Below are 13,020 nucleotides of genomic sequence, written 5' to 3'. Positions count from 1 at the left end.
ACATATGATAGAAGTCGAAGACTTACGGCATGTATGAAGGCACTTACAACAGTTTAAGTGATTCTTAGGGGTCATTTATCAAGCAGTGATAACTTCTTTCTCCAGCTTCTTCTGCAGGAGAATGGGGCTATCACCGCTTTCTTCTATTTATCAACAGGGATATTACAGAGAAAGCATTAATTTATATTTGCATTCGCCTATTTTCCAATATTTAGATTTTGGCCAGCGAGACTTTAAGTGAGCACTCTGTAGGCAAGCCCGCTGGAGAAGGGGTGTGGCCTAGCATCCTGTTGTGCCATTGTGTGGGTGTGACCGCATGTCGCGCCCCAATTACACGTCACACTGGGGGCAAGTCCAGCACCCCAGGCAGCTGCTGAGCTGACCCCAGTCTTCTCCCAGCATTAAACACAACACTGAGCTGCTATGCAGAGTAGCAGGGTGAGATTGACCTCCAACTCTGTTCAGATCGGATCTCCTCGGGAGACCCGGACCGGGTTTTGGTTCGGTTCTGATTCACAAAACTCGTGTGGATTCAGATTTATGGAGAACCAAAATATTTAAAATCTAACTGAAGGCCCTTGACGATGCACACGTCGTTAACGACCGTCGTTAACGACTTCCCTTGAACTTCCCTTGAACAGCTGAGCAAACGACATGAGCATACACACTACCAACGACCAAAGACCAAAGACTATTCATCGTTGAAGCATCCAAGCTGAACAGTTTATTAAAATAATGAGCTGGGAACAGGGCTGATGAACAGTGGCTTGGTCGTTGGTCGCTGGTCGTTCACACCATACACATTCAACGATGTCTCTGGTCGGTAACGACCATAGTGGAAATTGAGCATACATGCTCCACAGATAAACGAGGGTCATTAACGTCCCGCGGGGCCGCGCATCGGTGGTCGTCGGATACATACACACTTGACGATATAATAAGCGACGTCGTTGATGAGGGCTGAAATGAACGACGTCGCTCATTTTATCGTCAAGTGTGTATGGGCCTTGACTTTCATTTTGGCTTTTATTTTCTATTTGTGGCTTTCTTTAGTTGTATTTTGCAAAGTAAATATGACTTTTGCATCCACTAATAATATTGCTCAGGCAGATCTTTACAGTATTATTATGTGTACAAATTGGGAAAAGTGTCCTTAGCATTTACTGCTGTCAAAGCTACACCTCTACGCTTTTGGTACTCCTGGTGTAAACCAAGCGGCCATGCTACAGTATTCTTGTGACCTAAACCTGGCAGGGTATCAGTTGATTTACCCACGGACACAATACCAACGGTCATACTCCCGACAGCCATTGACTGACAGTCAAAATACCAACAAAGTCAAAATACAGACATTCATTATGCCGGCATGTTCAAAATGTCGACATAGTCAGAATGCCGACATTTGAAATGGCGACATGTCAAAATGCTAACATGCATTTTTAAGGAATTTTTGCCCCAAAACATACTTGTTCTTACTTTACCATCCCTGTTGACCTGGAGGGAGAATATAATAATGTGCCGAACGCAGCGAGGCACCGTGCCCGAAGCATGGCAAGCGCAGCAAGCCATGCAAGGGAATGCGGAAAACACTTAGATGGTGTCCATATCAACCTGTGTCAACATTGATAAAAAACTCATGTTGGTACGTTGACATGTTGGCATTTCAAATGTCGGTATTCTGACAATGTCGGCTTTGGAACATGTCGGCATAATGAATGTTGGTATTTCGACCATGTCAGTATTTTGACTGTAGCTCAATGACTTTCGGGATTATGACCGTCGGTATTGTGTCCATCAGTAAATCATACTGAACCCACCTGGAACATATGTTGCAGAGCTAGATGTAGTCTGAGATGCATCTGACTCCTAATACACATGTAATTGTGTCTGTTTTTTGCCTGTGTTTTTTTATGGAAAAAGCATCTAATGGTATATAAGTCCTAGATATCACATATCTTATACCCTGTTATATCTACTTATTATAGATGGTCCAGGGTTTCTTGCAATGGGATCAGTACGTAATCCCGCTGGACGGGATCCCGGCGGTTGAAATACCGATGTCGGAATCCCGACCACACAATCCCGACAGGGGTGGCGAGCGGAACGCAGCCCCTTGCGGGCTTGCTTCGCTCGCCACGCTGCGGGCACGGTGCCTCTCTACGCTCGGCACACTATTATATTCTCCCTCTATGGGTGTCGTGGACACCCACGGAGGGAGAATATGTCGGGATTGTGGCGGTCGGGATTGTGGCGGTCGGGATTCCGGCGTCGGTATTTCGACCGCCGGGATCCCGTCCAGCGGGATGTTGACCGCATCCCCTTGCAATACTGAATTATACCTCCCAACATGACCCTCTCCAGGAGGGACAAAATGTTCTGCTCCTGGACTTTCCTCTTAATGTATGATTGCTGGCACCTGTGTTGAACAGGTTAATGGATAAGAAAGGTGTTTCAGCACAGGTACTGGTAATCATACAGTTAGAGGGAAGTCCAGAAGCAGAGCGTTCTGTCACTCCTGGAGAGGGTCATGTTGGGAGGTATGCTGAATGGACTTCTATCTTTATTTACTAACATCTTTAAAATAGAGAGAAAACATCCTTTTGCCTTTGTAAACTTTTCTTTAATGCAAGTTTCTATGTACTCCATTTAAATACAAAACACAGCTATTAACAGTCAAAGAGAATGACACAACACTGTCAGAAAGGCTGATAAAGAAAGACACTTTGTCCCAGTAGGCGATTTTCTTGTGCATCAAACAGATCAATTAAGCCTAGTGAGGCAGCTGTGTCCATTACAAGAGCTGCAGCAGTGAACTCATTTATAATTCAAGATCCGTACGTTAAAACCAGTGGCAGTTTTGTACCATTAAGTAACATATCAAAAGAACACTAAAGGGTTCTCATCTGTAAAGTCTGTTGTAGAATCAAATGAGATGATTATACTGTAAGTAGTGCCTACTAGCTCCCTTCCATGCACCTTCTGTATTGCCTACCACAGTTCTTTGTTCCCTAAATGGCAACAGAATTGAAAAGGATGTGGTACACTTTTATTGCCAGAAGATATAGTAATTGTGCATGAGCATCAGTCAGGAGGAATGGATAATTTCAGATTTTATGCTTCATTTCAGTTTGATGTCATACAAACATCTCAGTGGTACAGGCTTTGGAAATTCCTAAAGTCTGCAATGAGACAGCGACGCCAACAATAGAAAGTCCCTTTATAGGATTGTGCACCTGCTTTAAGAAATATGACATTACCATTGATGGATAGGGAGACGTATCTTTGCTGAAAACACAACTAATTTTGCCAGAGATTGAGCTTTCTCTGCTTAATAAATAGAACATTTGGGGCCTAATTCAGTCCTGATCACAGCAGCAAAATTGTTCTCTAATGGGCAAAAGCAAGGGCCTCATTCAGATCAGATCGCAGCAGCAAATTTGTTAACTAATGGGCAATACCATGTGCACTGCAGGGGGGCAGATATAACATATGCAGAGACAGATAGATTTGGGTGAGTTATTTTGTTTCTGTGCAGGGTAAATACTGGCTGCTTTATTTTTACACTGCAATTTAGTTTTTAGTTTGAACACACCCCACCCAAATCTAATTCTCTCTGCGCATGTTATGTCTGCCTCCCTGCAGTGCACATGGTTTTGCCCATTAGGTAACAAATTTGCTGCTGCGATCAGATCTTAAGGTGGGGCAGATATAATGGGGGCAATTCCAAGTTGATCGCAGCAGGATTTTTGATAGTAATTGGGCAAAACCATGTGCACTGCAGGGGAGGCAGATATAACATGTGTAGAGAGAGTAAGATTTGGGTGGGTTAGTTTGTCTCTGTGCAGGGTAAATACTGGCTGCTTTATTTTTACACTGCAAATTAGATTGCAGATTGAACACACCCCACCCAAATCTAACTCTCTCTGCACATGTGATATCTGCCTCCCCTGCAGTGCACATGGTTTTGCCCAATTGCTAACAAAAATCCTGCTGCGATCAACTTGGAATTACCCCCAATATGTGCAGAGAGTTAGATTTGGAACACACTGAAGGCAACCCCGCTTAGCCCACCTAGAACTGATTAGCTAAAGGGGGAGGAAGTAAGATTTCGGTGTAGGTGGAGATGGGTTGTTGGTTGTCCGCAGTTAAAATGGGGCTGTGTGTTTATATTGGGAGAGGTGTCATGCAAATTGCCTGTGGTAGCGGACCTGGGAGGATTCACAGTTTTCAGAATTCAACATATGCAAATTCTCACAAATCGCAAATGATGTAATAACAATGGGTACAGGGTGTACATTGGTGGATGACAATCTGCCCCTGTACAGGAAACTAATCTGGAGCTCTTAGCAGCTGTGCCCACCAGGAATTACTGTGTGGGCCAGGCCTGACTCTGACGCAAGTTCCTGGCCTGATGCCTATTCTGTGCACATGCCCTACCTTTGTTATGCCACTGCTGCAAGCATGTTATCTAACAAAAAACTCACTCTAGTGTGATTTCAGTGTGGTGGGCTGCTGGAATGTGCCGTGTATGGTCTGTTATCCACTTTAGGCTTGGGCCTGAACCAGCATACAAAATTAATTTGTTTGCACAGCATTGCAGAGTTTATTAAAAGCAGTACAGTTGTGATGTTTATGTGAATGTCAAGCACTGCAATTCACACAGCGGGGTAAATGTAATAGGGTCCAAGCTTGCTGGAGGTGCCGAATTTTCCCTGTGATTGACCAGATTTTTAAAGCACCAATCATTTACAAGGCAAAACCTTGTGAATGATTGGCCAGCAAACTTGTACCCTATTGCATTTCCCCCAGCATTTTTGTTTCTGCACGTATTGCTGGAGAACACATACATCAGACTCTCTTTTATGACAGCACAAAGTCCCATATACTGTAGTTACTAGTTGACAGGAACCATCCGGGGGCAAATGCAGGATTTCTAGAGGGGGTTTCTAAATGCATTCCACAATCTTCCGCTCTGTGGAAAATTGGAGCAAGTGCGGGAGTCTGGGGAAGTGGTAGAAGAACCTAGTACCGACCCTGGACATATATGTACACATTGGTCTTTTTATACATTGAAGGCGTATACAAACATGTTCCTACCTCTTCTTCCTGGCAGCTACCTCTTTGGTCCTGTGCACTGACTGAGCGTTCAGATCCACCCACAGCACACTTGGTAGAAGAAGTTGCTACCACTGGGCATGTGTAGCAGCTCTGCTTAGTCCCGTACACGGCATGTTGTGGTGGCAGCTCTAGTAATTGAATTATATACTATTTCTATTATGGTTATAACTTGAGCCAAGAGAAGGGGGGTTTCCGGCGAACTAGACCCCCCCCCACCTCCTCCTCCCCACCTGCATTTGCCTATGAGCTCATATGATTTTCTGGTGTATCAGGCAATTGTTTTGTTTATAGGTGTACAGTAGTTAATGCTGACCACTTGGGCACAAAGCCACCTAGCTTCTCAAATAAATCACTACATGCGCAAGCTATAGTTCACATGATTAATTGATCAGTTAGGTTGGTCAGTATTGTTTGTTGGTCAGTGACGCATACTGTTAGTTAAAATGTAGTCATATAGTTTAAACAAATGACTTTTTGGGGGGGGATGTAGTGGCGCCTGAGTTGGCTGGAGTTGCGGGATGCGGACGAACTCGGATGTTTTTTTAAAGCACCAGTCATTTACAAGGCAAAACCATGCCTTATATGTAAATGACTGCCACTTTAAAAAAACGTCTGACTTCGGCCGGCAACACACACCTCTGGCAAACTTGGACGTCATTACATCCCGCCTATTGTGCTGGCTGTTACTCATTCCCTGAACTTTGTCCTCAGTCTGCATGATACTGTACTATTGAGAAAAAAATTACCATATGATAACAAATGTTTCCAATATTTTCATTATCGTTAAAGCTTTTCACACACACCTTGTTATGTTCATTCTTGCATCCTCAGACTCTACTTTTATACCGGCTCGCCTGGTTGGTGGGAGCTCTGCGTTTGAGGGACGGATAGAAGTCTTTCACTCTGGCCAGTGGGGAACAGTCTGTGATGATCAGTGGGATGATGCTGATGCGGAGGTGGTTTGCAGGCAACTGGGGTTTGGGTGAGGATCTTTATGTCATTTTTTTTAAATTTCTATTATTTTAGTACAGGTTATATGATCATCAGTATTATTATACTGATTAGATGGCAGTATCATCCTGGTAAACAATGAGTACAGTTACTGTGATGTTAGTGTGTTAGAATGCTTAATATTTGTAGACACTCCCTTACTAATATGTGTAAGCCTGAATCTTAAGTGATGGTCCCTGGGACCAGGGGGATGCTGGGAAGTGGGTGGTCCAGTGTGCAGTGTGTCTGGAGTTGGTGATGGAATAAAACAGCACAACAGTGAACCCACATGTCTCTGTATCCTTATGACTGGATTTAAAAACATATGAACAAAACATGGTGTCAGAATAAGTTTAACCTGGACTGCTAGTGCTCTCAGAGTATGAAAGAATCCTGCAGAAGTCTGTAAGGCTGTGATACTCAGTGTCTGCAAAGCCTACCGTGTGCTCCTCTCTTCAAACAGTGAGTAACCATGGATAAACTGGCTCCTCCAACCGGCATGCTGATGTCTGGTAACTTGTCTGAAAACTGGAAAAGCAAAGGTTTAATATATATCTTGCTGCATGTGGAGCTGATACAGAGGCTGACAAAACTAAGGCATCCATTTTCCTCCATGTGATAGGAGAGGATGTGCTGGACATTTATAATAGTTTTCAGTTTGATGAGGGGCAGAATATGGTGCTATCTTCTATAATGCAAAAGTTTGAAGATTACTTTGTGCCAAGGGAAAATCTGACATATGAAAGATATAAGTTTTTCACATGTGATCAGAAGTCTGGAGATGGATTTGATCAGTATGTTACAGAGCTGCAATCACTCAGTAAAACCTGTGAGTTTGGTGATTTAAAGGATTCACTGATTAGAGATAGTATTGTCTGTGGAATACCTGATAATGGACTCAGAGAGAGACTGCTGAGAGAGCAAGACCTAACACTAGAGAAGGCAGTGACTATGTGCAGATCTGCAGAAATAACTAGATTTCAAGCCAAAATGTTACACAAGGAAGTTGATGGTGCTGTACATGTAGTGCAGAAGACAGAGCCAAGCAAACCTCCATTCTCAAGAATGAAGCCGTCTAAGCCACAGTCTAATAAAGAAATTTGTAGTAGATGTGGAAATGCTCACAATCCTAAAATGTGCCCTGCTTATGGTAAAACCTGCATGAAATGTGGTAGACTAAATCACTTTGCCAAATGCTGTAAAATGAAAAGTGGAACAACCAAAGTGCATGCGGTTAAACAAAGAGAGGAATTCTTTGTGGATTGCATTGAACTTTGCAGTGCAGATAAGAAACAATGGATTGTCCCTTTAACTGTGAACGAGATTGTCATTCCCTTTAAGCTTGATACTGGCGCGCAGGTGAATTTAATATCATTTCAAGACTATAAGACTTTTAGAGTAAAACCTAAAATTTATCCAGCCAAAGTGAAAGTTACAGGGTACACTGGGGAGGAAATTCCTGTGAAAGGTACATGCTTAGTGACACTGAAATATAAGGGACAACAGTTTAAAACATCTCTACTGATTGTGGATAAAAATGTGCAACCGATTCTAGGATTAAGTTCCTGTGAGAAACTAAGCTTGCTAAAGAAAGTTTTTATGGCGACATCACAAGTAGAAGATGACTGCAAATCGATGTTTACAGAATACAGAGACTTGTTTGAAGGTCTAGGTTGTTTGCCTGGAGAGCAGAAAATAAATATAGACACGCAAGTTTCTTCAGTGATACACCCCTGTAGAAAAGTGGCGTTTGCACTTAGAGAAAAACTGAAACAAGAGTTAAATCGCATGGAAGCCTTGGGTGTGATACAGAAAGTTGATGAGCCTACTGAATGGGTAAGCTCCTTAGTAATTGTTGAAAAGAAAAATGGACAACTCAGAATATGTCTAGATTCCAGAGATTTAAACAAAGCTATTAAACGAGAACATTTCAAACTACCAACCAGAGATGAAATCATGTCGCAATTTGCGGGAGCAAAATGGTTCAGTAAATTGGACGCATCTTCAGGATTCTGGCAAATGAAGCTAGATGAGGCCAGCTCAAAGCTTTGTACATTTAATACACCAGAAGGTAGATACAGATTTCTTTGATTACCATATGGAATATTTTCTGCTCCAGAAGTATATCACAAAAAGATTGTCAAAGTTAGAAAAATATCTCTATGCACACTACCATATTTGCACCTCACACAGGTCCGTGCTGCGCATGCGTACGCTCTCCCGTACGTGCGCATACTCACAGTCGCGGGCACCCGCAGGCGCATGGTATGCGTATTTACGGTAGAGTTTATGCGATCATAGCGTGCGACTCAATCATTACATATTTTCACTAATAATGTATTTTGTAGATCATGGTCCCTTTGATAGATTCTGAAAGTTTGGTTAATATAGAATGTTTATGAACAGAGGAATCCCTCTTTGTTTGATACGAAGGGTCAGATAGGAGTAATACAGTGGTGTTTAGTATCCATCGGAAGAATATTTAATTAGAAATATTCCGGTGTTGGTTTGAAGCAGATCAATCGCTCGTGCGAATAGTTATGGACATAAGAAGTTTATGAACATTTACTTTATTTGCACTTTATTACCCATGCGGCGGGAAACCCAGTTTCCCTCCCACCTGAGCAGTTGGAAATAGTCACAGCCCACCTGTATGAATCAACCTATGACCTTTTGTTATAATGCGAAGCCGAATTCCTGTGTCCAATGAACAATGAGATTGTAGGGACCATTGAATTGTATTGTGTGTGGGGCATAAATAGCAGGCCGACCATATCCAACTTCTCTCTCTTCAACGGTTCTCATTGCTGATAATCGGGAGCTGGATATCGAGGCGCATGCGATCGTTCCCCTTGTGCGTAAGTTCTCTCCGTAATCATATTGTCTTACTGTGAGCCATTTCTCTCTCTCCCTCTCTTCTCTTTCTCTCGTATTTTTCCTTGATTAGACTTGAATTGTATTGTATTGTATTTCCTGTGTAGTTATCTGGTTAGTTGGTTTATGTTATATTGTAGTGTATCATTTGTACTGTGATTCCTTTTGCAAGTATAATAGTCATAATACACATAATAGGTTTCGGACCCTAAGCCCAGGTATCTGTGTATTCTTTATAGTGTTAAGTACTCCCTGAGCATCGGTGACACTCAAGCAGCTTTGTAGTTAATCAGGTTACACAAGGTTGCACTTACACTTTGTCTCTACATTAAGGTTTGCTGTGTATTTCATTGCTAAAGGTATAGATATAAAAGTTTAACGTTGTGAGCGTCTGCATCGCTGGTGATCTCCTCGTGGTCCCTAGCGCTACTACGCTATAGCGAATCATTACGATAAGTCAACAGCCAATAGTCTGCCTGCCTGCGATCACTTGGCCGTGAGTGAACGTGACGCCTGAGCGTCTCGGTCACGGCTAAGCGATCGATACGCAACTTGCGTACCCTTACGGTACTTCTTACGTAGATAGCGTACAGTGTTCTTAGACCTCAAAGGGTTATATACACGATAAATATTTAGCTTTATCAATTGGCGGCTCGTCCTGTCCTTCACATATCCGCACTAGGTAGATCAGCAGACATTATCCCTCAGCAAAGGGCGGGAGGTTGTATCGTAGTGCTGACGGGATAAGCGTCTGCTTCGCTTAGATAAAAGAGTGCTGAAGGAATCCGGGAACCGGAGGTAAGAACAAAACGCTAGTGTCTTTTAAAACTGTTTATTTTTCTGTCTTGCGTACACACGCACGCACACATATATATCTGCATTTCCGTTTCATTTTCGTATATCATTCTCCTGTCTGCCAGTTTTATAGTTGATAAAAGTGCTAAAAGAGATTTGCTGTTATTTCATAAGTTTAAGAATAGAGGTGATATAGTTAAAGTATAGACAAACACACAGGTTTGCCTGGGAGATAAGGCAAAATCAGTGTGGTGTGCGGTAGATGATCAGGGATCATCTACATTGATAAAAGTATAAATTGTGTTACGGTGGATCTTTGCTTTGCGTACACGTGTCCCTAACAAAAGACTTGTGTACGCAATCCAAAGGCAGACGCACGCAGCGTATATTACGCAACGGAGCGTCCGGTTACGCCCACGTAGCTCAAGTCACGATAAGTTGATTTTTTAACGCAACGCGATAAGTAACGCAAAGCGGTAAATAGCGCCACAGGCGATAAATAACGCAAGTCTATTTTTGGAAATCCAAAATTTAAATTAACAGATCCTGCTCCTAATTGGTAACACAGCTGGGCTAAAGAAAAATTTCTGCGCAGAAATAGAAATAGAAGCAAAAGTGTACATGTGATGAGTGAGTGTTTTTGTATTACATAAGTTTATATAACTTAGAGGTTGAACCAAAAAAGAAATCGAGTACTCGTGAAGGGACATACGTGTAAGTGACGTGCACGGTGGCTAGGGAGGCATCCTTGGTTAAACATAATATTTGAGCATTAGAGTATAGCGGACCAGTACAGTAACAAGACCAGGAGGTCGTACAGAACAAGACCAGGAGGTCATAGTAGACCAGCAGGTCCAGGTACAGTAAACAGGGAAGTCCGCTATACAGTTTAGAGGCACAACACCAAAAGAAGGGTTGGTGCAAGACCCATATAGGCCGTACAAGCTCTGGCTGAAGGAATTCGCAGTCGTAAGTTTCGATTCCATTGGTCTTTCCGTATACAAGCTTAGTTGTTTGTGTACTGAACGACTGGACCGCACGTAATTGTGTACAGTAGTTAGTAACCTGACCTAGTACCATTAGAGTAAAGGGGTCACAAACGCTATTTGTACATTCTGACGTGATTTGTGTAATTTTTTATTTTTACGAAGGGAAGTTCGCTGGTCACTCAGGAACTATCTAACAACCCCACCTTTACTGGAAAGAGTAAGTGTTCTGCGGATAACCCTCGCATGTTCCAGTAAACAGAAGGTTTTTATAGGTGCCCTGTGTCGAGTACGCCAGCACCATATCGGTGTGATCAGGTCGTATTGGTCGGCGTGGGCGAGTGAGTGGGGTACTCGGTAAACCGCCACCGTCGGCCTATTGTGAACAATCTGGTTTTCTGTAAGGGTTCGCTGAAGACCATGATATAGAGATCAGAGGTAGAGCAAGCAACGCCTGCAGAGTTATGGGGGCCAGTTGTTCAGGTAGGGGGCGATCAACCTCGGTTCGGGTTGATTCAGTGGTCCGACCAATTGGGTCGGCCAGGTATATCATGTGTGAGAAATATGGAAGTCACACAGAGGTTTTATGTGATGAATGGGAGAGAATGACGGTACAAGACCGGGAGAAATTCCCAAGAATAGGTAGCTTCAGCCCAGAGGTGTTACAAAATTTAAGGAGGAGGATATGTCTCATAAAATCAACAAAGAGACAAATCAAACATTATGATTATTTGCAGTTATGGCAACAGGAAAGTGAATTACAAAGAGATTTAATTGACTTTTCTGACTCTTATCTTGAGAGGAGAGACATGGCAACAGGGAGGATTGTGGTTGCGGAGAGAAGCACAAGGTTGAACAATAAAAACGCTCTTAGCAACTGTAGTATAGATTATAAGAATACGTGTAATAAATGTAACAATGATTATTGTAATGTTGTTGAATGTACAACTATTAACCTATGCAAGTTGCACCCCATGTCAAACTTCCCTCAGGAATACAAACAAGAAAGTGAGCCCAGAACAATGTCGGCACCTCTTCCAGAAGCCATCCTACAAGACATCCAGGTGGACACGATCAAATCGGTAAAGGCAATAATCAAACCCCCTAACGGAGGGTCAGGTGAGGTCGTGTCCACAGGTACGTACAATGTTTTATATCACGCACCAACAGATGAACCACATATTGTAAAACCAACACCAGATGATGTAGCTGAGTTCGATCCGGTCAGGGTGATTGCAGTCCCCAATGGGAAGACTGACGATCAGGGAATCATTACCGTCAAGGACAGTGCAATGCGCTGTCTTTGGTCCCGGACCGAATTGGGATCAATTATGTCTGAATTCCCTGATCCTAGGAAAGATCTAGTAGCCTGCCAAAGATTTATTAAAGAACTAGGAAACTCCACAGAACCCACCAACAAAGATTGGCGGATAGTGCTGAGGGTATGTTTGCCCTCCAGTGTTGACCCTGCGAAATTTATTGCTGATTGTAAATTAGACACGGAGGTACCTTGGACGGAGGAACACAATCAGGAATGTATTAAGCAGATCAACCGACAGTTGGAAGTACATTTCCCAGCCATTGTCGAGTGGAACAAAATTTTCTCCATAAGACAAAACGAAAGGGAAAGTACTTCCAATTATTTCCACCGGGCATTGCAGGACCTGACTAGGTATACGGGTATAGAAAACATTGAAACAAGCACACCGCACAGAGAAGCAGCAGTATATGTGCTAATGAATGGTTTAAAGGATGAATTAAGTACAAGGGTACAGACCACCAACCCAGACTGGAAAGATATCTCGGTGGACGCATTAGGGGAGGTCATCATTAGTCATGATCAGAACATCACCAGATACAGAGAGTCGCTAAGTAACAAATTAATAGCAACAAGTATACAGGCCCTAACCACAAGACCAACTCAACAAAAGCCCCACACCACTGCGAAAAATTCAAATATGAAAGTCTGTTATAACTGCCAGGAGGAAGGTCATTATGCAAGAGATTGCAGGTCTAGAAGCACACACAAGGTATATGCACCCCCTAGACAACAACATAACCAGAATATCCAAGGAAGCAGGGAAGTACAGGGAAAGCGGTTGAGGGTGATGAGCATCCAAGCGTTTGAGGAGGCATCAAATCAGCCAAGACCCCAGTTCACTGACACTTGGAGAAAGCCAAGGGTTTGTTACCATTGTAGAAGAGAAGGGCATTACGCCAGCAACTGTAATAACCCACATAAAGTTAGACCCCCTAG

The 13,020-nt window shown here is 42.9% G+C and overlaps 1 protein-coding gene across 4 annotated transcripts in view; it reads left to right on the top strand.

The window, feature by feature from the left end:
* The window catches only part of PRSS12 (serine protease 12), a 363,418-nt gene that overhangs the window by 138,528 nt on the left and 211,870 nt on the right, over positions 1-13,020 (top strand). For all 4 annotated transcript variants that reach the window (XM_063920221.1, XM_063920220.1, XM_063920222.1 and 1 more), the window contains one exon: positions 5,950-6,100. In XM_063920221.1, the coding sequence (XP_063776291.1) occupies positions 5,950-6,100 (151 nt within the window). The remainder of the gene's footprint in view (positions 1-5,949; positions 6,101-13,020) is intronic.

Source organism: Pseudophryne corroboree, chromosome 1 (genome assembly GCF_028390025.1).
Source record: "Pseudophryne corroboree isolate aPseCor3 chromosome 1, aPseCor3.hap2, whole genome shotgun sequence".
Classification (NCBI taxonomy): domain Eukaryota; kingdom Metazoa; phylum Chordata; class Amphibia; order Anura; family Myobatrachidae; genus Pseudophryne; species Pseudophryne corroboree.
Note: the sequence above shows the minus strand (reverse complement) of the source record. Positions and strands in the feature narration are given on the sequence as shown.